The sequence below is a fragment of the Triplophysa rosa genome, linkage group LG11, assembly GCF_024868665.1.
Source record: "Triplophysa rosa linkage group LG11, Trosa_1v2, whole genome shotgun sequence".
Classification (NCBI taxonomy): Eukaryota; Metazoa; Chordata; class Actinopteri; order Cypriniformes; family Nemacheilidae; genus Triplophysa; species Triplophysa rosa.
Genome location: NC_079900.1, coordinates 135926 through 162257, shown reverse-complemented (window position 1 = coordinate 162257; position 26332 = coordinate 135926). Strand labels below are relative to the sequence as shown.

At 38.3% G+C, this 26332-nt stretch overlaps 1 protein-coding gene across 1 annotated transcript; it reads right to left on the bottom strand.

Annotated features, from left to right (window-relative positions):
• Nucleotides 1–10039: 10039 nt before the first annotated feature.
• On the bottom strand, nucleotides 10040–15408 carry LOC130561150 (uncharacterized). Its single transcript, XM_057345310.1, has 9 exons — nucleotides 14974–15408; nucleotides 14801–14894; nucleotides 14032–14370; nucleotides 13820–13937; nucleotides 13622–13713; nucleotides 13387–13504; nucleotides 13200–13316; nucleotides 12896–13075; nucleotides 10040–10580 (listed from the first exon to the last, which is right to left on the bottom strand). The coding sequence occupies exons 1-6, from the start codon at nucleotides 15075–15077 to the stop codon at nucleotides 13400–13402; spliced, it is 852 nt and encodes a 283-aa protein (XP_057201293.1). The 5' UTR covers nucleotides 15078–15408; the 3' UTR covers nucleotides 10040–10580; nucleotides 12896–13075; nucleotides 13200–13316; nucleotides 13387–13399.
• Between the last annotated feature and the right edge of the window lie 10924 nt (nucleotides 15409–26332).

The following is a 26332-nucleotide window of genomic DNA, read 5'->3' as shown; positions in this document are numbered from 1 at the left end:
CATTGCCACAGGTCTTCTGGATTTAGTCTGTCTCTCATTTTTTCTATTTCTTAATGTAATAATAAACAGACTAGATGATGACAAGACCACATCTCTGTGTGGAGCATACTACAGAAACAATGAAAAACACTGTGATTGTGAGTTTGGACATTGGTAATTCATGACCCGTGAAACCATGATACATATCGACAGTCTCAAGATCCTGTCTACTCGGAATGTCATCCCAGTTCCTACATGGTATGTGGGAATTCTGGAACACACAAAATGTTCAAACAAATTCGTGATCACACATGTTTTCACATGTTATATACGTGATCACATGCGAAAACATGTGAAATCAGTCTCAGGTATTGTGTCAGACTCCCACAACGTTCACAAATATAATAACTGGCTTAAAACATTTTGTTGGGTAAAACGTGCCTAAGACTTTTGCACAGTACTGCATGTACATATTGTACGTAAACACTGTATTCAGAAAATCCACTGAAAAAACTACACATTGGAGGTAAACATTTAACTGCTTTTCTTATGTATGATTACAAAGTTGCTAGGATAGACTCCCTCAAGGAATGGTCAGTCCATTGGAAGGCTCACATACACTCACTGAAAATTATACCGCCAATCTATCTGCTGCATGCTAGAAAGGCTTTTTTGTATTTAGCCCTTATTATAAATCAAAATTGGCATTACCTGCTTGTTTATAAAGCCATTTACTTTGTTTGCCTCTTGGACGTGGATTTATTCTGCAAGAACTCTCTGTAAATACCCACATACACAAAATAAATAGAGCAGTCAAAAAGATCATAACAAAATCTAGATCAAAACTAAAGCAATACATTGATTTAACTAAAATAGGGAATTTGGGTTTATTATACCAAACAAAGATCATATGTCCCACAAGTTTGTGAAAAAGTCACCTGAATCTTTGATGGTAACTTGGAAGCAGAAGTTACAGTATAGGCGGTAGCAGGAGTGCTTGGAGAGCAAAGAGAAAGGGTGTGTAAAGATGGTTTGGAACACGTGGATGAAGGTGGTGGAGGAGGAAGAGTGCAAGAGGAAGTGGTAGGAGGAAGAAGGGTGATGTAAGAGGAGGTAGAAGGAGGAATGTTGGATGGAGGCGAGAAAAAGGAAGGCTGTTGAAGGACAGGTAGGATGAAGATGTTTGGGGAAAGAGAATGCAGGAGGAAAAAGGTTGGAGGAGAAAGAAGTAGAGGTAGGAGGAGGAGTGTATAAAGAAGGTGGTGGTTGAGGAAGACTGTAGGAAGAAGAGGTGGAAGAAAGAAGAGAGATATAAGAGGAGGTACAAGGAGGAATGTTGGAAGAAGATGACGGAGAAGTAAGGGTGTAGAAACAGGAGGTAGGAGGAAGAGTGCATACAGAAGGTGGTGGAGGAAGAAGAGACAGGTAGAAGGGGCAGGAGGAAGAAGGCTGATGTAAGATGTGGTAGGAGAAGGAAGGTCAAAGGAAGAGGATGCAGGAGGATGATGTAAAAGGAAGAGGCAGGAGAACAAGTTGGAGGAAGATGGAGAAGGAGTAAGGGTGTCAAAAGAGGAGGTAGGAGGAGGAAGTGGGGAGTGATGGAGGAGAGAGAGAGGAGATGGAGTAGGAACAGTGTAGAAGAGGAGGTAGGAGGAGGAAGGTTGGCGGAAGAAGATGGAGGAGGAGAGGAAGTCTGGTGCTGGCAGACATCAGGGTCAATTTCAGCAGTAGTGTGATTCTGAAGCCTTTCATATCTGGAAGTGTTCCGGGAAAAGTTAAACATTTCTTTGGATACACGAAAGACTATGAAGATCACACAAACAAATGACTTACTTTTAATAAAGTACTCATAGAGGCGGTCATTTTGTCAAAGATGTTTTGAAGAGGCCCCTTAGCACAGGGACGATGGAAGTAATGACTTCGGCTAAAAAACCTTTCTTCTGCTCTTTTGAAATGAACAAAACTGGTTTAAGCCTAGTACCTCCAACTTTCTTAACCTGTAAAACAGAGACAAAAGTATAGTAGAATACACATCAATCCATCCATAACACTTAGTAGGGACATCCCAAACAATTATTTTGCAAATTATTATTGTAATACTACAGTAGCAAAACTAGACTTACAGCAGGATCTATAACCCTGCTCCTACCATCCTGCAAAATGCAGCTCCAACCCTGTTTCAGCTCACCTGTCTGTAATTATCAAGCACCTGCAACACCTTGATTAGATGCTTCAGGTGTGATTGATTGGGGTTGGAGCTGCAATCTTCAGGATGGTAGCTCAGAGGAGCAGGGTTGGAGACCACTGACTTACAGCAATGCGCGGCAGAATCCACCACACGAGCAGCATTTCTGTGTTTTTTGGTGTTGCACCTCCAATCACTCTCCTCAATGTTTTTTTGCTTTGCTTTAAATTTTTGTCTGATACCTAAGAGCTGGCATTGCTGGGTGTTTGGCAGTGGGGACAAGGTTTCTGTTTAGGTTTGTCATTTTCTGAAAAGAAAAACAAAATCAATATGNCTGTAGGCATCCTCCTTGGCTTGGCGAATCTGTCTGAGTTTTGCTGAGAACCATGGTTTATCATTGTTGTATTTTAAGGAAGTCCTGGTAGGAATGCACAAATCCTCACAGAAACTGATGTATGATGTTACAGTCTCTGTGAGCTCGTCCAGATCGCTGGTAGCAGCTTCAAAAACACTCCAATCGGTTCACTCGAAACAGGCTTGTAAGGCCCGCTCTGTTTCATTGGTCCATCTTTTAACAGTTTGCTATTTAATGTAAAGAATATTATTTACTTCAAGAACTTTTAGTGTGTCTTTGATTCTTAATATGTTGGCCAAACATAAACCTCACCGAAACTCCTACAAGAAATAAGTCGTTTTTAACGGGGTAAATGTATATTACTTTCTTATATAAGCAAATCATTATGTTTTTTAAAAGTATAAGCTAACATGCCTAAAGATTTTTCTAATATTTTCAGATTTTATCGTCAATTGTTTTGTAGGAATAAAACCAGACTATTTTAAATAAAGTTTTAAATTCAAATATGCTTGCTTTGTATTCCACAGGAAACCGTGACGTCTTTGCTAGCGCATCCCTTGCCAGGTAGGTTGCGGTACAGTAATTAGATGATTAGATTAAAAACTGCTTCTTCTGGAACCACTCTGTTAATTTTTTGTTATGCTTGTCTCTGTTACCATCTGGGTTTTTCTAACATTCTGGGTTTATTCTAAATTGTGAGAATGAAGGCTATTACCCAATTAACGTTAGACGGGTGCTAAGTTAGGCCTAATGGTACAGTACCTGATGCAGACCAATACGTCAAGTTCAAGTGTTAGCATGTTAGCTAATAATTTATAAATTAGGGTTTAATTAAATGAGATAACCTACTAATTATGCACTTTGTGTAAATAGTATACAAATAGACAGGCCTACGTTTTTACATTTTGTACCTCAAAACATTCTTCGTTCTTTCTTTGGTGATTCATTGGTGTGTAATGGCTGTAAGAAAGGTTGAGGAAATATTCAATTTGTATTTCATTTTGGGTACATTTGTCCTACCTACAAACAGCCCATCAATCTTATTGTGCATACTTTTCTTAATGTATTGTCTACTTTGTGTCAGCCATAAATTATACCTTTCATTAAAATGGTATTGATTGTTTTTTATATCATGATGCACACAAAAAGGTCAATAGAAAACTCATTTCAAAATTAACAAGTTTATTCGCCCTCATGTATATGACATTTCTTCAGCCGAACACAGAGTATATTTTAAACCGCAGCTTATTACCTGCAATTGTTTTAATTACCTTATGTTTGAAAAGATACATTATTTTAATAAGTTATCAAAAGGTGTACTAAATATGATTTTGTTTTTCTTTTCAGAAAATGACAAATCCTAAACAGAAACCTTGTCCCCACTGCCAAACACCCAGCAATGCCAGCTGCTTAGGTATCAGACAAAAATTTAAAGCAAAGCAAAAAAACATTGAGGAGAGTGTATGGAGGTGCAACACCAAAAAACACAGAAATGCTGCTCGTGTGGTGGATTCTGCCCGCATTGCTGTAAGTCAGTGGTCTCCAACCCTGCTCCTCTGAGCTACCATCCTGAAGATTGCAGCTCCAACCCCAATCAATCACACCTGAAGCATCTAATCAAGGTGTGCAGGGTTGCTTGATAATTACAGACAGGTGAGCTGAAACAGGGTTGGAGCTGCATTTTGCAGGATGGTAGGAGCAGGGTTATAGATCGCTGCTGTAAGTCTAGTTTTGCTACTGTAGTATTACAATAATAATTTGCAAAATAATTGTTTGGGATGTCCCTACTAAGTGTTATGGATGGATTGATGTGTATTCTACTATACTTTTGTCTCTGTTTTACAGGTTAAGAAGTTGGAGGTACTAGGCTGTAAACCAGTTTTGTTCATTTCAAAAGAGCAGAAGAAAGGTTTTTTAGCCGAAGTCATTACTTCCATCGGTCCCTGTGCTAAGGGGCCTCTTCAAAACATCTTTGACAAAATGACCGGCCTCTATGAGTACTTTATTAAAAGTAAGTCATTTGTTTGTGTGATCTTCATAGTCTTTCGTGTATCCAAAGAAATGTTTAACTTTTCCCGGAACACTTCCAGATTATGAAAGGCTTCAGAATCACACTACTGCTGAAATTGACCCTGATGTCTGCCAGCACCAGACTTCCTCTCCTCCTCCATCTTCTTCCGCCAACCTTCCTCCTCCTACCTCCTCTTCTACACTGTTCCTACTCCATCTCCTTCCTCCAACCTTCCTCCTCCTACCTCCTCTTTTGACACCCTTACTCCTTCTCCATCTTCCTCCAACTTTTGTTCTCCTGCCTCTTCCTTTTACACTCATCCTCCTGCATCCTCTTCCTTTGACCTTCCTTCTCCTACCACATCTTACATCAGCCTTCTTCCTCCTGCCCCTTCTACCTGTCCTCTTCTTCCTCCACCACCTTCTGTATGCTCTCTTCCTCCTACCTCCTGTTTCTACACCCTTACTTCTCCGTCATCTTCTTCCAACATTCCTCCTTGTACCTCCTCTTATATCTCTCTTCTTTCTTCCACCTCTTCTTCCTTCAGTCTTCCTCAACCACCACCTTCTTTATACACTCCTCCTCCTACCTCTACTTCTTTCTCCTCCAACCTTTTTCCTCCTGCATTCTCTTTCCCCAAACATCTTCATCCTACCTTGTCCTTCAACAGCCTTCCTTTTTCTCTGCCTCCTTCCAACATTCCTCCTTCTACCTCCTCTTACATCACCCTTCTTCCTCCTACCACTTCCTCTTGCACTCTTCCTCCTCCACCACCTTCATCCACGTGTTCCATACCATCTTTACTCACCCTTTCTCTTTGCTCTCCAAGCACTCCTGCTACCGCCTATACTGTAACTTCTGCTTCCAGAGTTACCGTCAAAGATTCAGGTGACTTTTTCGCAAACTTGTGGGACATATGATCTTTGTTTGGTATAATAAACCCAAATTCCCTATTTTAGTTAAATCAATGTATTGCTTTAGTTTTGATCTAGATTTTGTTATGATCTTTTTGACTGCTCTATTTATTTTGTGTATGTGGGTATTTACAGAGAGTTCTTGCAGAATAAATCCACGTCCAAGAGGCAAACAAAGTAAATGGCTTTATAAACAAGCAGGTAATGCCAATTTTGATTTATAATAAGTGCTAAATACAAAAAAGCCTTTCTAGCATGCAGCAGATAGATTGGCGGTATAATTTTCAGTGAGTGTATGTGAGCCTTCCAATGGACTGACCATTCCTTGAGGGAGTCTATCCTAGCAACTTTGTAATCATACATAAGAAAAGCAGTTAAATGTTTACCTCCAATGTGTAGTTTTTTCAGTGGATTTTCTGAATACAGTGTTTACGTACAATATGTACATGCAGTACTGTGCAAAAGTCTTAGGCACGTTTTACCCAACAAAATGTTTTAAGCCAGTTATTTATATTTTGTACAGGGAGTCTGACAACAATACCCTTACAGAAAAGACACATGAATTTCACATGTTTTTCGCATGTGATCACATGTATATAACATGTGCAAAAAACATGTGTGATCACATGTGAAATGTGTGTTTTTGGAACATTTTGGTGTGAATTCCATGTGAATTCCCACATGAAACCCATGGGATAACGCGTAAAAACCCATGGGATGACATGTGCAACATGTGGTGACGTGAAGAACATGTGATCACATGTGGAGACATGTCGCATATGTTATCCCATGGGTTTCACGTGGGAATTCACATGGAATTCACACCAAAATGTTCCAAAAACACACATTTCACATGTGATCACATGTGTTTTTTTGCACATTTCGTGTGTCTTTTCTGTAAGGGTATGCTCCACACAGAGATGTGGTCTTGTCATCATCTAGTCTGTTTATTATTACATTAAGAAATAGAAAAAATGAGAGACAGACTAAATCCAGAAGACCTGTGGCAATGTCTCTAAGACACTTGAAGAAACCAACCTGCAAAGCTACTTTTCACTCTACTGTATATTTGCAGGTGCTCTTGGAGACATTGCCACAGGTCTTCTGGATTTAGTCTGTCTCTCATTTTTTCTATTTCTTAATGTAATAATAAACAGACTAGATGATGACAAGACCACATCTCTGTGTGGAGCATATCTATTGTTGTCAGACTCCGTGTACATACAAAAATCTCACTGGATTATCACAAATAATGACAAAAGGACTGCTTGGAAATGACAGACACACCTACAGACACGCTTCAGCAAAATAAAAATAACTGGCTTAAAACATTTCGTGGGGATAATTATATGCTAAGACTTTTGCACAGTACTGTACAACTAAATCTAAATCTAAATCCATATCTTGAACTATTATGCTGAATTTATAGTTATTTAAACTTCAGCTGTGTTCTAAATTTGTGTTCTAATTGTAACAATTCTAAGTGTTTAACCTCTTCAACACCCTTTAAGAAACAGAAGCAGAATTAATTGTTAGTTTTAAACTGACAAAATACTTTGAGTTTAATCTTACGTCATTTGATGTCCTTCTCCTTAAGATCTTGTCGTATGGAAAAGTTTTGAGATTGGGGTGTACTTGGCATTCTACAACAGAAAATATAACTTAGGACATTGTTACTTAGATGGAAGCCTTGCTCGGGATGGTATGTACAGTGTTGCATATAAACTGTGCCATTTTTCTTTTGGTATATTGGTGCTTTACAATGACAGCTGCAAGTACATACAATAATAGATACAGCCACATTTCCAAAAGAAGTTGGGACGGGGCCATGTTTACCACTCTGTAGCATCGCTTCACCAACAGTTTGTATGAATCTGGAAATTGAGAAGAGCTGTTTTGGGAGTTAATGTGGTCCAATTTGTGTTTAATACATGATTCTAGCTGTTCAACAGTCCTATGTGCTCTTTGTCATTTTTGCAGTTTGATGCACAAAATGTTTTAAATTGTGTAAGGCCTTGCCAGTTTAACACCTGAAGACGTGATGTTTTGATATATAGATAAAACCTCTAATATACTTTTTTTTATACTTATAATCATGTTACTTGCAAAATGTTCCTCTAGTTTTTTTCTACACTTCCAGCCTTTTTCTTGCCCTGTCCCAACTTTTTTGAGACATGCTGCTGCCATCAAATCTTTAAAACGACCATACTCTATTCTTAAAATGGTACATTTCCAGTTTTTTTTCCAAACGGTTTTCTCTGTTCTATTGTGAATAACGGATGGGTTTGTGACCTTTTCGAATTTTATTTATTCAATGGTTTTATTTACATTTTACAGTGTCCCAACGTTTTGGTAAATGGGGTTGTAAGAAAAAAATTACTTTTGTATACAAATATCAACAAAATATACAAATATCAAGAGAAAGGACATCGTACATGCATGTACATTCACAATAATGATTATTTATCTTGGATGCCTTAAAATACTTTTTTATTTTCATGTAGTAAGTATTATGTTTCAAGCTTAAATATTTATCTATTCACAGTAAGTCACCGTTATTTACTTTTATTACATAACTTTCCTTAACTGAAGGCAACAATAGTTGCCATTGAAGATGTCATTCGATTTTGAATACTTAAACATATAATTGCATGTTACCAATTCTGTAAACTTGTACAGTATATAATTAAATTACATTTGTTTGTTTTACTATTTTGCAGTGGGAAGAAATGGACGGACACCTGGGAGCCATACAATCACTTATTCAGAGAATAGAAATCCATGTGCCATGTTATTGGAGTTGCCCTAAGGACCTATGACACCACAATATCTTTGCTTAAATAAGCTTTTACAGTCTGTAACTGTTCATCTGATTTTTTTTTTCTACAAATTGATTATATTTTCTAAAAATGTATTATATTTTCTAAAAATGTATTAAAATGACTTTTGGTAAATACATCTTTAATATCTGGTGAATAAATTATCAATCATTGCAACATTGTGTTTTTTCTTACGTTTAATTACAAAAATATTCAAACTTTACATGACGATTTGGTAATTGTTGTATGTAAGATATCCATGTTTTAGTACATTGCAGCATTTTCATGCTTCCAAGTATACTGTAGTTTAATGACTGTTAAAGTGCACACTAAAACACGTTTGTCACTCAAACTAAACTTTGCTGTATATACTCCGAAGCATAAACTTGTAACTTTTTAAAACAAAATTTGCTCCGAAACTGACTAACCTAAATACCCCAAAGATATGGTATGCCTATGATGCAAAAACGTAAGAATATACATTTGACGGTCTTAAGTGTACACACATAAAATGCATGGGAACTATAGTATATAACCATCTCTATTTCCATTCGTTCTCTATTATGCTTTACATATGAGGGTTTCACAACTTCCAGCCTAGTGCAGCGTTTTGGTGAGAACATGGAAGCCGGACATCTGCAAGGCAACAGACATATACATTCACATGATCACTTTCACCTACAGTATATAGAAAATGTAGTTCCTCATGTACACCTGAAGTGACTGTCATTGGATTATAGAGGAAAACGGCACATGTAGAAAATATTTTTGGAGAATGTGATCACAGAATGACCTCAGAGAAACAGTTCACTTAAACCTGAATAAACCAATATTAGGATTATTAATAATAAACCAATTCAAAAGCTGTTAGCAACATAGGATTAGAATTAGGAATGGGACGTATTATACTAAAGTTGAATTATGTTATTACAGCATGCTATCTTATGTATCATATGTTAAGTGTTCTTTAAAGTAATCATTTTGTTTTTTTCTGTGATTTGTCTGAAACACCCTGGCCATAATTAAAGCATATCAGAGGCATTCTGTGGTCTCTTTTATAGGGTCATGCTGCTCAGTAGGATAGTGGGGCACTAATTCAAATATTAAAATGATGTCATATTTCTGTATGTGTATAGACTATACATTGATATCTCTATTTTGTAATTTACCAATGTATGACAAGACCAATTTTTATTGAAGATGCTCATTTGTTACCAAGAGGTTACTATGCTGTTCATGCTGTCTTGATGCAATTTCACCATACAAAAAAATTGAATTTTGTTCTCGTACTTTTAAATGTTATCCTAATAATGAATAGGAACTGTTTGGGTATTCTGAGCGGTAATATTACAACAGCCCATGATTAAATGGGTGACTCCAGATCTAAACATGACCAAAGTAATAAAGCCTGTGGTCTTTTTTGGAAGGTTGAGAACAGGCCTCTATGCTTATCCCAATTATATTTTGTTCACTTTAAGCATAAGGTTTGTGGTTAAGTCCAGTGCCAAACATATTATATAAATATACTAGCTATGGCTGTGAGACACCCTTACATTTTCTTAACCGTGTACTTACATTTTAATAAATATAATGATGTTTTCATAAATCTAAATTGTAGCATATAATTGTTTAAATATTAATTTATTTGGAAAATCATCTTGAACAGTATGGACAGGAGATGTTTCCTGAAAAGGTTAATAACCAAACACAAATGTGTGAACAACTTTCCCACCAATGAAGAAAGAAACAAAACATACAGTACTGTATATATTCAGACTTTACTGACTTTAAAACAGCATAAATCGAGGACCAAATGATGAACAAGTGTGCTTTATCATCATGTTAATGTGTAAAAATGTGCATATAGTATTATATGCAGGGGATACACAAAGCAGCATAGAGAAAACAACATTTTTTGAAAAACGCTACAAACTCATTACATGGTTACATATAGAATGTCACTTGTGCTGAAAAAAATCTGTTTATGAAGTGCATAATTGTGTAAAGTCAACACCTAGCATCATACATCATGAATTTTTGGTTTTCCATTTACAGAAGTTAAATGTGCCTTAATATATTCAACTTATTTACTGTAAATTTTAGTCATCATCTGAGCTGCTGTTGCTTTCTGAGAGCTCCTTTTGTACTTCCTCTTCCTGTTCAAGCTCAGATTCTTCAGACATCATGTCTTCTGGGCTGAAAATGTTCATATAGCCTGCCCTTACAAGCTGCATTAAATGTTTCAGATCATGTCGTTTCTTTCGAACAATGCACAGGAGCCCCTTGCGTGCAGCGTCAGAGAGGGTAGAAATAACAGCTGGAAAACACAGAAGGATATATCAACAAAAATACAATGCTAAAGAGCAATTAGCAGAGGTGGGACCAAGTCATTGTATTGCAAGTCACAAGTAAGTCTCAAGTCTTTGCCCTCAAGTCCCGAGTCAAGTCCCAAGTCAAGACCGACAAGTCTCAAGTCAAGTCCCAAGTCAAGACCGACAAGTCTCAAGTCAAGTCCCAAGTCCTACAGTTTGAGTTTCGAGTCCTTTCGAGTCCCTTTAAAGGGAACCCGGTGTATAGAGAGATGTGTGGCTTAATGCGTTGTAATAGCCTTACACTACTAGCATTTGTCATTAGAAACACATCAAATATTTTCAGTTCTTAAAAAAACCCTAAATGTAATACTCATTTTAACCTAAGGAGGCCGCCATGTTCTTTTTCGATGACGTAAACTGGTTGCAAGCACAGCTAGGCAGCCAAACTAAACACCGACACACTAATCAGTTCTTCAGTAAATATAAGGTTCTGTAGGATAATATATATATATTATATATGTGTGTGTAACAATGTTCACAGCAAGGAAGAAGGAGGAGGGAACCGGCGAACGTTGAACAACAAAACTTTAATAAAATAAACAAACAACAAAACGAAAGTAAAATGCCAGCAGCTCCCTCACGGTCGACTGCCGGTCACACATAATAAAACATAACGTAAAGTCCAGGCCTGGTTCTCTCTCGTCCTTTACTGTTGTCGCTCCTGCTTTTATATAATGCTAAAAGAAGAAAGAAAATAAAGACGCTATTTGGTGTATTTTCCTACATTTTAATATTGTTTGTCAGAAACAACACAAACATGCATATTAATAACCAAAATCATTTCGAATTTATCATATACACGATGTTTTAGCCATTATACAATGCATTTTATCCAGATTTTGACTTTTTGATGTTGATTTATCAACATCAGTAGCCTAACGTTATTGTCTTCTCTCCCTCGGTCATTAGCTGACGGGGGCTAATATTCACGTGTGCTCTAATACAGAATAAATAACCAAAACGCAAGCATTATTATTGTGTTTATCAGTATATTCTCATAATGTATAAAGTATACGATTACGGTGGATGCTGATGTCTTAAATAGTCTTAAATGTCTCAAAGGCGGTAGTTTAAAGCTATGATTTAATGCACGCTCACTTTGAACAGACGTCTAATACTGAACGCGTTCTTTTATGGCTGGCAGGCTGGCTTGTGTCAAGAGGACATACCGCCACCTACTGTCCCTGTGTGTTTGTATATCTGATCTTATGTTTTACGTGTCATATTTTACTGTTATATATGGAAAACGTGTGTGCTTCGCTGTTGCGAAAGAGAACAGGTTTAGGTCGCAACCATTTGACATCACGGATTCTGACGCAAAAAATAGCGGCCTCCTAGTAAAAATATTTTTTCAAAGTTTATGAATACTGTGACAGTTACACTGTTTTTTTTATTTCACAATTATAAAGTCAATGCCATTGTTCATATATTAAGCCATACATCGCTCTATACCCAGGGATCCTTTTAACGTGTTTGCAATGTAACGTTAACAGTGAGTTTACAGTCTCATTGATTTAACTATGCAGCTAGCAAAGTTACTTAGCCGATAAGCTAACGTTAGCGTCATTCAAAACTTACCGTTCTTTGTGCAACTTCAAATGTCGAACGAAGTTAGAAGTTGTTGCGTCTCCATCTGTAATCTTCGGCCCGTATGTTTTGCATATTGCAGTTCGTTTTTTGTTGACCACCTCGTAGTTTTTATAGCCGAACGAAACTATCTTTGGTATCATTTTTGCCAACTGGCGCGTTGTTTGACAGTTCTTCTTCATTGGTTGTCCTGCAATTTGATTGGATGGATACTGTCGGATCAAAACAACGTGGATCTAAATTGATTGGATGTTGCGCCGACAGCACACACACACACACACACACACACACACACACACACACACACACAGATGCACATAAACACAGAGAGAGATAGAGCGGTCCACGTCAACATACTTTTTAATCTTTGGGTTTTGGGGAAAGTAGCAAGTCTTTTCAAGTCAAAAGGCTCAAGTCCAAGTGAAGTCACGAGTTACTGATGTTAAAGTCCAAGTCGAGTTGCAAGTCTCTTTACATTTTGTCAAGTCGAGTCAAAAGTCATCAAATTCATGACTCGAGTCTGACTCGAGTCCAAGTCATGTGACTCGAGTCCACACCTCTGGCAATTAGCAAGACAAACAATACTGGTCCCTTCCTGTTTCAGTTTTATAACACTACACAAATGTAAGTACATGTTTATGAAATTAGGAACGTAAGATCACTTGTGGCATACCAGTATTTCCGGGAATTTGCCATGGCCAAGCAACAGTCTCAGCTACAAAGAAGTCTTCAACTGAACCAAGCTGCTGTGAAGAATCGGCAATGCTGTTGTATTCTTCCACTGCAGCAGCCAGCTTCTTCTTCTCTTCCTCATTCCTTCGATGACGCAAAGAGTGGCGACGCTTGTTGCTGTCTGAATGGAATTCAGTTTTATAATTCAGTAAGCACAGTAACGTCTTTTACTTTTGTAGTAACAAACGTAACTGTAATAGTTTAAAAATAACATGGTAAATTTCCAATGATGTGATATGTTTTACCTGTTTGACTGTACAGACGCTGTGTTCGCCTTTTGATGCTCACTGTCAGCCTCTCTATTTCCTCTTGTAATCTTTTCAGATCACCACTTCCATATCTGTCATTTTCTACACAAGAAACTGCACAAAAGAAACCTTATTCAGTACCGGTCAATGATCAAAATGATAACAAAGCAAGTCAAAATAATACCGTCTGCCCACTGCTATACGTCTGAAACCCACTGATGAACTACACAATCATCATGCAGTTCCAGCTCTGTCTTTAGTGCACCCAGGATGCACTGTTGCTCTTGCAAAGCTTTTTGAGTCTAAAAGAAACCAAACTTAAGGTCTAATTACAAAACCATCATTTAATTTAGTTATGAATCCGTAATCTGTAAAACTTGGAAATACCAATTTCAAGATATGACAGAAGAAAGTTATACCTTTAAATATCTATGAACTAAAGCCTGTCCCAAATTGAGACGCTTACGCTTATTCCAGGACATGGCCTGCATTGTAATCATGTCTGCACGACCTGCACAGGAATAGGAGTCATGTGTACACACACACAAAATAAATATATCTTAGTATGTATATTATAAAAAGTCAGTATATATTAATCATACCTGCATTCAACATACCTGATTTCGACATGTACTTGGTAGTAATAGCAATCCTAGATAGAAAACTGTTCACCTGTTCCACTTCTTCACCAATAGTTGACCCAGCTCCTTCCTGATAGGCACCACCATACTTGACCTAGTTTTAAAATCCAAGAAAAAAAGCAGTTGTGTATTTGTGTAAGTTTGTGTATTTCTTCTAAATGCACATATTTTGACACAAGGTTATATACCTCACATTTCCAAGAGTGCGCTTTAGCATGCATTACAGACAGAAAAGACTGAAGCTCGGGGCAGTTTTTAGATACTCTTTGTAGATATGGGAAGTACTTGCAAGCGACATCCGAGCAAAAGAATTTGATTTTTCCTTGTGACCTTTCTGCAAGTTTTTTCTGAAGAAAAAGTGGGTATGCAAACATTTCCCCTCGAAACATATTTAAGGCCATGAGGAGAATTCCATGGCGACATACAGCGATTTCTAATCCCTCCTCATCCAGTTTACTGCTTGATTTTTTGGATGATTCTTTTGCAGCTGTCCAGTGTGATGCTCCACACAGTCCTCTCCCTGAAACCTACAGCACACACACACAAACATACACTTATACATATATATATATATTTCATGTTGGGCAAAGCAGATGAATAGTAATTACATGTACTAATGTAGCATCTTTTTTGTGTGTTGTGCGATTGACATTATTTACTCTTGTCTGGGAGCCCAATATATTTCTGGGACAATACTACCCTTCTAAAATTCATAGTAGATGGTTAAGTGCACAGAATGTCATTTGGGACACAACTCACATTTACCTTTACACAACTAATGCCATTTAAATTAACATATCTACTGGATATGTTCCATTTTTTAATTATTTTACTGGATATGTTTAACTAAGTAATGTGTTTTTAGAAATAAACAGTGTAAATAATGTGTAATATTTAAAAAAAAATGTAACAAAGAAAATACCAAGTAAAATCTGTGAACATAATAATAATACTAACGTGATTATTGTTTTTGTGAATAAAGTCCACAAAGCCAGACACCTCCACATCACTCTGTATAAAAAGTTGGTCAAATAGTCCCCTTTTCTCTGTGCTGTTGAATAAAACATTCAAAGCTTACTGTATATTTTTGTTTCATTCAACAAATACATCAACTGAATAAAAAAACATACGTCGCTATATTTTTAAAACGATAGTGTTTGCGATTTCCATCAACAGACACAGCTAGCATGTCTGGAGTGCATGCTGGACAAGTGAAAAACTCCTCCTGGCACATCTTCTCCACTTCATATCTTGCTGCAACCCATTCATTGAAACTGCAGCTGAATACATTGGCCGATATTTTTCCACTCTGAAATAAACAGCAAAAAAACCCAGCACTGGTAAAACAGTTTTTCACTGAACAATATGTTTTGTTTTAATCTGTGTTATTTAAAGCGCTCATCTTAGAAAACTGCAATTAGACAAAAACTGTTCACTCATGTCATTAAGGTTAAAAGGCTTGTTTGAAGTCCTTTGCTTTTAATGTTAAGTCAGCATAATATTAAGAAAAACTGTAATTGTCATATTGAGAAATGACTTCATAATACCCAAGTTAAGATATTTAATGTGACAGAAACATAATTAATAGACAAAAAATTATCCTACTGTCAAAGAAATAATTATTTCAAAAAATTACTTACACGACCAAAGAGTTTTGTTTTCTCATCATCCCTGGTGATGCCATTTTCATCTCTCTAAACGAGACAAGCACATCTGTTATACAGTGTACTTGCAGGAATGTTGCCAGGCCAGTAACCACTCGTCTGAAGTTCTGATAAGGATGGCCCGCGTGAATCCACACACAGCACAGGACAAGTGAGGCATGGTAAGGTTGTAACGACCTAAAGAAGGAAAACAAGCTATATGAGATAAGATTTATAAAAGTAATAACTATCTTAAAAATACAGTATATGCCTTTCCATTCATAGTAATCAGGATCATGGGCCTGGCAGAAGAAACAAGGACTGTCCCATTACTGCAATCACAAATACAGGCTGGTATTTCTACAGGCAGCAGTCGAACTGTGCAACACACAGACACACATAAAATATATGATATTAAGAAAATAATCGCATTAATAAGATTAAAATATTATTTTACCAAGTTGTTTAACAGAAATTTGACCAGCTGCCTGCATGAATCCTTTAGAAGGAGGTAAAGGCTGAATAAAGCCTGAGACCAGGGAATCCCTATTATGGAGTGCGAAGAAACTGCCATGCCTTTGCTCATCACAGTCTCCACAAAGAAAAGGATGAGGAAGGCAGTCCCTACAGCGCACAACAGCTGCATTTGACCTGCACTGTTGGCAGATTGAGGACCTTGCTTCCTCCTCTTTCAACATGTTCTCTACAAGAGAAGATCGAACTTCTTTCCATCTCTCTTCCCTTATTGCAGTTCTGATGGCCCAGTCATTGGATGCAGAAGGAGTATGATGATCTTGAATGGGGATATCATTAGCATCATCCTCCTGAGTGTCCAACAGCCTGTGTAGCTCTTCAAGAAGACCATCTAAATCAGATTCATAAAACCATACAAATAATTCATTTATTAAAAAAATCATTACTTGAATGCTATTCACAATGTATTAGTCTGATTCAGTATATACTATACCAGCTGTTACACAGGCTTCTGCAGGGCCAACATCATTTTCAGGAACAAGTGGACCAGCTAAAATATAAGTAACAGAAAGACAGTGAGTAATAGAGTGGCTAAAGGTATATGTAAACACATATTGTCTAGATTTAGAAACATTACCAGAATTTTTGTTGTGGTGGCCACTTTTTCCTATTTACAAAATGAAAGAACAGTTTTTAGACCACATTACTGCATGGCTAACAAGTACATCCAAATACATTTGGACCGTTGAAAATTCTATAGGCTTCATTCTCATATGCATATACAGTAGTACATTATACTTACTTTGACAGTTGCTCTTCTGGCCCTTGGATGTTTGTAAATAACTTCCCCTTGGCTGTCTCTTTTCTCCACTGAAAGGTGGAGGCTGCTTAGAGCTTTGAACTAGTGTCGCCCAGAAGCAGAACAAAAATATAGCTATTGTGATGATGTGGAGTTCACTACATTACCCATACTGCTTGGCGTAAGGGGGTGTTACGTCACATACGGAAGTGGTGTCGGATGGGTGCCGTTAGCCGAGTGTATGTGACATGTGAGCCCAACTCGGGCTGTGTTTAAATAAAGTTATTATTTACATATAACGGTGTGAAGTTATATGACAGATATGAAGTTCAAGAAATAACCATTTCATATTGCTGTTAAGTACATATTATTAAACAAAAAGTAGAAGCAATTGTGAACATTAAGAGAATATTTTGAAATCCGCATTGATACGTGCTATTAGAAACACATTTTTAATTCACTTTAAAATGTTACTTAATTTGACCTCTTGAGCTCGTAAGCTTTCAAGAAGCTCATCAGCACTCATCAACTCTTCCTCAAAGTCCATCACGTACAGTATTAACTTCGCTGGGTTTCATAAACATGTAAAAAATATATAGATGCACAGCTAAGCTAAATGTGAAGATACAATGCCCCAAATATATAACGTATTTGCTAACATGCTACCAACTTAACTTGACATGTATTGGTCTGCACATCAGTAACTTATAGCGTTTATTTCATAAATGAGTAGAAAGGAAATGTAAGATAAGCTCTGGGCTTTTTCTTTTCTCCTCACTGGAAGCTCCTCGAGCTCTGGCTCTTCTTCTTCTTTCTCTCTTCTTAACTGTCTCTCTGTGTTCAAAACTCCTGTGCGTCCCCCTGCGAAGTATTACAAGTACATCTTATTATGCACAGAAAGTGGTGAGGATGGCTCATAGAATAACAGGAGACAGGACACGTCCTTTGCATCGTTATTTTGAGAGGCTGCCCAATGGGTGACGTCTAAGGGCAATTAGATGTTCTACGAATTGTTATGAATTCACTTTTGTGCTTGAAGCGATACCTTTATGTAACAAATTGTTGCAGATTTTTTTTCTGTTTTTGTATGTTAATATTTACTGTACTGTAGGTGTTAAATGTTGGTTGTGTATGTGAAGCACCGTGACAGTCTGAGCTAATTGCCCCAAGGGTACTAACGCTCTAAACAACATTACATAAAAGTTTAGGGTGGAAATAAAAAAACATTGCATGTTCCTTCAGTTACTTGCAGTTCCTCTTTTATGGATTTAAAGTCACATGAAGCAGACAGATTTCCATGAAACTCACATGGTGGTTGGAACAATCCACCAAAACATGTGGGTGGAAAGTCCCGTATGCAACACAAGGTCTCGCCACAACACACTTATCGACATCTAATTTCTGTGATGTGTTACTGCCTTTTTATAGAAGATTTAGATTTAGATTCAATTTATTGTCATTGCACATGTACGAAGGTACAAGGCAACGAAATGTGACCTCTGCATTTAACCCATCCAGAGAGTAGTGAACACACGTACCCCCGGAGCAGTGGGCAGCTGTCACTGCAGCGCCCGGGGAGCAAGTAGGGGTAAGGTGCCTTGCTCAAGGGCACCTCAGTCGTTACCCGCCGGCCCTCGGAATCGAACCGGTCACGAGTCCCACTCTCTAACCATTAGGCCACGACTGCCCCCTGAACACAACAGGTTTAGACCTGTCCAGGTACAAACAAAGTCTCAAATCATAAAAAATATTTATATTGAATACAAATCAAATCCACTCACTGTTTGCAATTTTCATTGTTACAAAGCAGCTATACTCAACTCTCAACTCAACTTTATTTATATAGCGCTTTTACAATTTTCATTGTTACAAAGCAGCTGTACATGAGACATATTGACTATAAGCAAAACAATCAAAGTTGTACCTGCAAAAACAAGAAAAGGTTGAAAACACAGAAGACAGACACACCCACACACAAAACACTCCACACACACAACACGCACACCTGTAGTTTTTTGTTGTGCGCGACCTCTGGTACAACTCCGCCACTTCTGCGGACGTCGTTTCTGCAGAATTTTGAGTTTTAACAAGTTCCGTTTGTCTTGCTATCTGCACTGCCTTTCCCAGGGTCAGATCACTTTCCATCTGTAGTCTTTGTGACACTCCACGATCATTTATTCCGATCACCAATCTGTCTCGGATCTGTTCATCCTTCTGTGTTCCAAACTCGCAATTTTCTGACAATTCGTACAAACCTCTCACGAAAGCTTCAACCGTTTCACCCATCTGTTGTGAACGTTGATGAAAACATGCACGCTCATGTATGACATTCCTTCGTGGCACAAAATGTCCATTAAACTTTTCCACTACCTCTTCGTATCTTCCCGAGTCCTCCGGATTCCCGAAACGAAATGATGCGAATATAGTCTCTGCCTCTTTCCCCATAGCATACATCAGTGAATTTACTTGGACCTCTTCGTCCTCTTTATCCAGCTTTGTAGCAATCCTAAATCGCTTGAAACGCTGTATCCACGTGGGCCATGTGGCGGGCTGACTAAAGTCAAACTTCTCCGGAGCTTGAAACATCGACATCTTCTGGTACTTGAGTTAGCGAGTACGACGCACTTCTGACACCATGTCATATAACTTCACACCGTTATATGTAAATAATAACTTTATTTAAACACAGCCCGAGTTGGGCTCACATGTCACATACACTCGGCTAACGGCACCCATCCGACACCACTTCCGTATGTGACGTAACACCCCCTTACGCCAAGCAGTATGGGTAATGTAGTGAACTCCACATCATCACAATAGCTATATTTTTGTTCTGCTTCTGGGCGACACTAGTTCAAAGCTCTAAGCAGCCTCCACCTTTCAGTGGAGAAAAGAGACAGCCAAGGGGAAGTTATTTACAAACATCCAAGGGCCAGAAGAGCAACTGTCAAAGTAAGTATAATGTACTACTGTATATGCATATGAGAATGAAGCCTATAGAATTTTCAACGGTCCAAATGTATTTGGATGTACTTGTTAGCCATGCAGTAATGTGGTCTAAAAACTGTTCTTTCATTTTGTAAATAGGAAAAAGTGGCCACCACAACAAAAATTCTGGTAATGTTTCTAAATCTAGACAATATGTGTTTACATATACCTTTAGCCACTCTATTACTCACTGTCTTTCTGTTACTTATATTTTAGCTGGTCCACTTGTTCCTGAAAATGATGTTGGCCCTGCAGAAGCCTGTGTAACAGCTGGTATAGTATATACTGAATCAGACTCATACATTGTGAATAGCATTCAAGTAATGATTTTTTTAATAAATGAATTATTTGTATGGTTTTATGAATCTGATTTAGATGGTCTTCTTGAAGAGCTACACAGGCTGTTGGACACTCAGGAGGATGATGCTAATGATATCCCCATTCAAGATCATCATACTCCTTCTGCATCCAATGACTGGGCCATCAGAACTGCAATAAGGGAAGAGAGATGGAAAGAAGTTCGATCTTCTCTTGTAGAGAACATGTTGAAAGAGGAGGAGGCAAGGTCCTCAATCTGCCAACAGTGCAGGTCAAATGCAGCTGTTGTGCGCTGTAGGGACTGCCTTCCTCATCCTTTTCTTTGTGGAGACTGTGATGAGCAAAGGCATGGCAGTTTCTTCGCACTCCATAATAGGGATTCCCTGGTCTCAGGCTTTATTCAGCCTTTACCTCCTTCTAAAGGATTCATGCAGGCAGCTGGTCAAATTTCTGTTAAACAACTTGGTAAAATAATATTTTAATCTTATTAATGCGATTATTTTCTTAATATCATATATTTTATGTGTGTCTGTGTGTTGCACAGTTCGACTGCTGCCTGTAGAAATACCAGCCTGTATTTGTGATTGCAGTAATGGGACAGTCCTTGTTTCTTCTGCCAGGCCCATGATCCTGATTACTATGAATGGAAAGGCATATACTGTATTTTTAAGATAGTTATTACTTTTATAAATCTTATCTCATATAGCTTGTTTTCCTTCTTTAGGTCGTTACAACCTTACCATGCCTCACTTGTCCTGTGCTGTGTGTGGATTCACGCGGGCCATCCTTATCAGAACTTCAGACGAGTGGTTACTGGCCTGGCAACATTCCTGCAAGTACACTGTATAACAGATGTGCTTGTCTCGTTTAGAGAGATGAAAATGGCATCACCAGGGATGATGAGAAAACAAAACTCTTTGGTCGTGTAAGTAATTTTTTGAAATAATTATTTCTTTGACAGTAGGATAATTTTTTGTCTATTAATTATGTTTCTGTCACATTAAATATCTTAACTTGGGTATTATGAAGTCATTTCTCAATATGACAATTACAGTTTTTCTTAATATTATGCTGACTTAACATTAAAAGCAAAGGACTTCAAACAAGCCTTTTAACCTTAATGACATGAGTGAACAGTTTTTGTCTAATTGCAGTTTTCTAAGATGAGCGCTTTAAATAACACAGATTAAAACAAAACATATTGTTCAGTGAAAAACTGTTTTACCAGTGCTGGGTTTTTTTGCTGTTTATTTCAGAGTGGAAAAATATCGGCCAATGTATTCAGCTGCAGTTTCAATGAATGGGTTGCAGCAAGATATGAAGTGGAGAAGATGTGCCAGGAGGAGTTTTTCACTTGTCCAGCATGCACTCCAGACATGCTAGCTGTGTCTGTTGATGGAAATCGCAAACACTATCGTTTTAAAAATACAGCAAGGTATGTTTTTTTATTCAATTGATTTATTTGTTGAATGAAACAAAAATATACAGTAAGCTTTGAATGTTTTATTCAACAGCACAGAGAAAAGGGGACTATTTGACCAACTTTTTATACAGAGTGATGTGGAGGTGTCTGGCTTTGTGGACTTTATTCACAAAAACAATAATCACGTTAGTATTATTATTATGTTCACAGATTTTACTTGGTATTTTCTTTGTTACATTTTTTTTTAAATATTACACATTATTTACACTGTTTATTTCTAAAAACACATTACTTAGTTAAACATATCCAGTAAAATAATTAAAAAATGGAACATATCCAGTAGATATGTTAATTTAAATGGCATTAGTTGTGTAAAGGTAAATGTGAGTTGTGTCCCAAATGACATTCTGTGCACTTAACCATCTACTATGAATTTTAGAAGGGTAGTATTGTCCCAGAAATATATTGGGCTCCCAGACAAGAGTAAATAATGTCAATCGCACAACACACAAAAAAGATGCTACATTAGTACATGTAATTACTATTCATCTGCTTTGCCCAACATGAAATATATATATATATGTATAAGTGTATGTTTGTGTGTGTGTGCTGTAGGTTTCAGGGAGAGGACTGTGTGGAGCATCACACTGGACAGCTGCAAAAGAATCATCCAAAAAATCAAGCAGTAAACTGGATGAGGAGGGATTAGAAATCGCTGTATGTCGCCATGGAATTCTCCTCATGGCCTTAAATATGTTTCGAGGGGAAATGTTTGCATACCCACTTTTTCTTCAGAAAAAACTTGCAGAAAGGTCACAAGGAAATATCAAATTCTTTTGCTCGGATGTCGCTTGCAAGTACTTCCCATATCTACAAAGAGTATCTAAAAACTGCCCCGAGCTTCAGTCTTNTACCGGTAAGAAAAGAAACACAAAGACACAGCAAGGACAGAGAGACAAAGAAGAAAAGATGTGTTCACGTTGTAATAAGCGTCATAGACCACGTGAATGTCCCGCTTACAATAAACAGTGTCGCAAATGCAACAAACTAGGACATTTTGCTACAGCGTGTTTTAGCAAAGCTGTTAGAGCAGTGGATGTTAAAAAAGGAGCAGAGGAAGAAAATGAGACATACTTTTTGGACAGTATCGAGAAAAGAGCATCAGAATCAGACTGGTTAGTGAGTCTTCCTGTATGTGGAAAAGCAGTGACTTTTAAAATAGACACAGGAGCGGATATTACGATCATGTCCAATGACACATATGAGAGTCTCCCACAACAGCCGTCGCTGATGAAGACTTGTATAAAGCTAAACAGTCCGGGTGGTTATGTCAAAACGCTGGGAAAATTCTATGCAGAGACTGCGAGAAAAACTGCGTGTCATCAATTCTGGATTTACGTTGTGGATGGACGTTATGCTAACAATCTATTAAGTAGAAGTGCAGCTTGTGCCATGGGACTGGTGGCCAGAGCACATTACATTCAAGAGGATGTGTTTGGGGAAATTGGCTGTCTGAGTTGCGTGCCAGTAAAAATAGAGCTGAAACTGGACGCACAGCCATACATTCTGACAACTCCCCGCAGGGTACCTTTTCCATTGATGAAGAAAGTTGACGAGGAACTACAGCGGATGCAAACAATGCAGATTATACGAGAGGTGACACAGCCCACTGATTAGTGTGCCCCGATGGTCCCTGTAGTAAAGAAAAACAGAAAAGTACGAATTTGTGTAGATCTTAAACATCTCAACAAAGCGGTAAAAAGAGAAAAATTCATGCTGCCGACTTTGGAAGACATTTCTACGAAACTGGCAGGAGCCACAGTGTTTTCAACTCTCGATGCATCATCAGGTTTCTGGCAAATTCCGCTGGACTCAAAAAGTTCAATGTTCACAACTTTCATCACTCCGAAAGGCAGATTTTGCTTCCAGAGGCTTCCTTTTGGGATCACATCAGCACCTGAGATCTTCCAGAGAGAGATGAAAAAGCTACTGGATGGACACGAGGGCTGTGTGGTAGTTATGGATGACGTCTTGGTATGCGGTAAAGACAAAGAGAGTCATGATAAGAATCTGGAGAAAGTAATGCAGACGATAAAAAAGTCAGGTCTAAAACTAAACAAAGACAAATGTCATTTCGGAAAGAAGGAACTTCGCTTCTTTGGACATATCATCAGCAGTGATGGGGTTAAACCTGACCCTGACAAAGTGAAAGCGATCACAGATCTACCATGTCCCAAAGATGTCGCACAGCTTAGACAAGTGCTGGGAATGGTGAATTATCTCGGAAAGTTTGTGCCTAAAATGTCTACAACATTGCACCCACTAAATGAACTGTTAAAGAAAGAGTCAGCTTGGGTGTGGGATGCGCTACAACAACAAGCTTTCGACTACGTAAAGGCTATGCTTTCGTCAGCTCCAGTTTTAGCCTTCTACGACATTGTAAAACCTACCATTGTATCTGCTGACGCGAGCAGCTTTGGGCTAGGCGCTACTTTGCTACAGCACCACGGTAACACGACACTTCCTGTTGCTTTTTGTTCTAGAACACTGTCATCAGCTGAGTTGAAATATTCCCAGATCGAGAAGGAATGTCTGGCTGCAGTTTGGGCATGCGAGAGACTTGCCTGTTATCTGCTGGGTCTTGGTGAGTTTACACTGCAAACAGACCACAAACCGTTGGTACCTCTGATTAACACTTATGATTTGGACAAAACTCCTGTGCGTTGTCAACGTCTACTGATGCGTTTGATGCGGTTCAACATTAAAGCTGTATATGTGCCGGGAAAATCGCTGGTAGTGGCAGATACACTGTCCCGTAATCCACTGGAAGGATTACAATTCTCTAACACAGAAGAGGCAGTACAAGCTTATGTAGAAGCAGTGATAAGAACAAGACCAGTGTCTGAACCTAAGCTAAACGAAATTCGTGAGTTCACTTTAGCAGATCCTGTGATACAGAAAGTGAAGCAGTTCATAAAAGGAGTCTGGCCGCATCACATGTCACAGGAATGTAAGGATTATTATACAGAACGAGCGTCACTCTCATGGGCTGAGGGATTGCTTCTAAGAGGTGACAGAATTGTAATTCCAACAGCACTACGACAAGGAATTCTTGACAAATTGCATGATGGGCACCAAGGACTAAACAAATGCAGGGAACGTGCTAAAATGTCAGTGTGGTGGCCTGGAATTGCAGCAGATCTTAATGCCAAAGTTTCACAGTGTGTTTTTTGTCAAGTGCATAAGCCCACACAAAGAAAGGAACCTCTTATCACAGCTTCTCTTCCCCCTGGTCCATGGCAAACCGTCGGGGCGGACCTGTGCGAGAATGGAGGTAAAAACTATCTAGTAGTAGTGGATTTGTATTCTAGAGACATTGAAATTGCTTGTTTACATATCACTAGTAGTCGCAGCGTAATCTCTGCGCTAAAAGGAATGTTTGTGAGATGGGGAATTCCGAGAGAATTGCATTCAGATAATGCTACCCAGTTCAGTAGTCTGGACTTCACAGATTTTTGTAAATCTTGGGGTGTTTATCATGTGACCAGCAGCCCTCACTACCCACAATCGAATGGTGCTGTTGAGAGAGCCGTGGGCACAGCGAAACACATTCTGCGTCAGCCAGATCCTCACTTGGCTCTTTTGAGTTACAGAGCTACTCCACTTGCAGCTACTGGAGTAAGCCCTGCACAGCTAATGCTGGGACGGCAGATTTGTACTACATTGCCTGTTCTGAAGAAAACTTTGCAACAACATCACATCAGCAGAAAACAAGTGGCTGAAAAAGACAAACGTGCGAAAGAGGGTTACAAGCGTTTCTATGACAAAAGACATTCTGTTTCTACACTTACTCCTTTACAACCTGGAGATAAAGTTCGCCTAAAATTGGATGGAGAGAAAACGTGGTGCACATCTGGTACAGTTGTGAGGACTGCTAAAGAGCCACGTTCATATTTTGTACAGACCGGGAATGGAGCTGTTCTCAGAAGAAACAGACGTCACTTACAGAGAGTGGTATCTTCAGAGACTGATTCTGTAAGAATTGACATGAACAGTTATTTGCAACTGTCACAACCAAGGCAAGAACCAAGGCATGATCAGGAAAGTTCAGAACCTGTCAGACATTCAGAGCAAGTTACATTGGACTCTGTTCCTGTTGCTAGGACAACCTCTAGTGGCAGAGTAATTAAAATTCCAGTTCGGTTTAGAGACTAAGAGTGGGTCACTTTCCTAAGAGAGAAAGAAAAGGAATGAGGAAAGTAAAGTCATACTTAGATGTCATTTACTAAAGTGTTATTTACTGAAATGCTTAAATGTTATTGGTATGATACCTGGAGAAAATTGGTGAAATGGTTGTTGTTCAGAAAACAGTATTTTCATAAATGTTGTGTTTTGCAGGTGATATTAAGGTAGAGCTTAATTGTATTTAGTTGGAAATGTTATTCTGATTGAAGTATATATTGCTGTCGGTAGAGTGTATATGCAAGAAACTACTAGAGGGGTTAACAGTGTTTAATATTACATTGGTTATGTTATTATTATGGGTTAACTGTGTTACCTGTAAAAGGGGGAGATGTGATGATGTGGAGTTCACTACATTACCCATACTGCTTGGCGTAAGGGGGTGTTACGTCACATACGGAAGTGGTGTCGGATGGGTGCCGTTAGCCGAGTGTATGTGACATGTGAGCCCAACTCGGGCTGTGTTTAAATAAAGTTATTATTTACATATAACGGTGTGAAGTTATATGACAGATATGAAGTTCAAGAAATAACCATTTCATATTGCTGTTAAGTACATATTATTAAACAAAAAGTAGAAGCAATTGTGAACATTAAGAGAA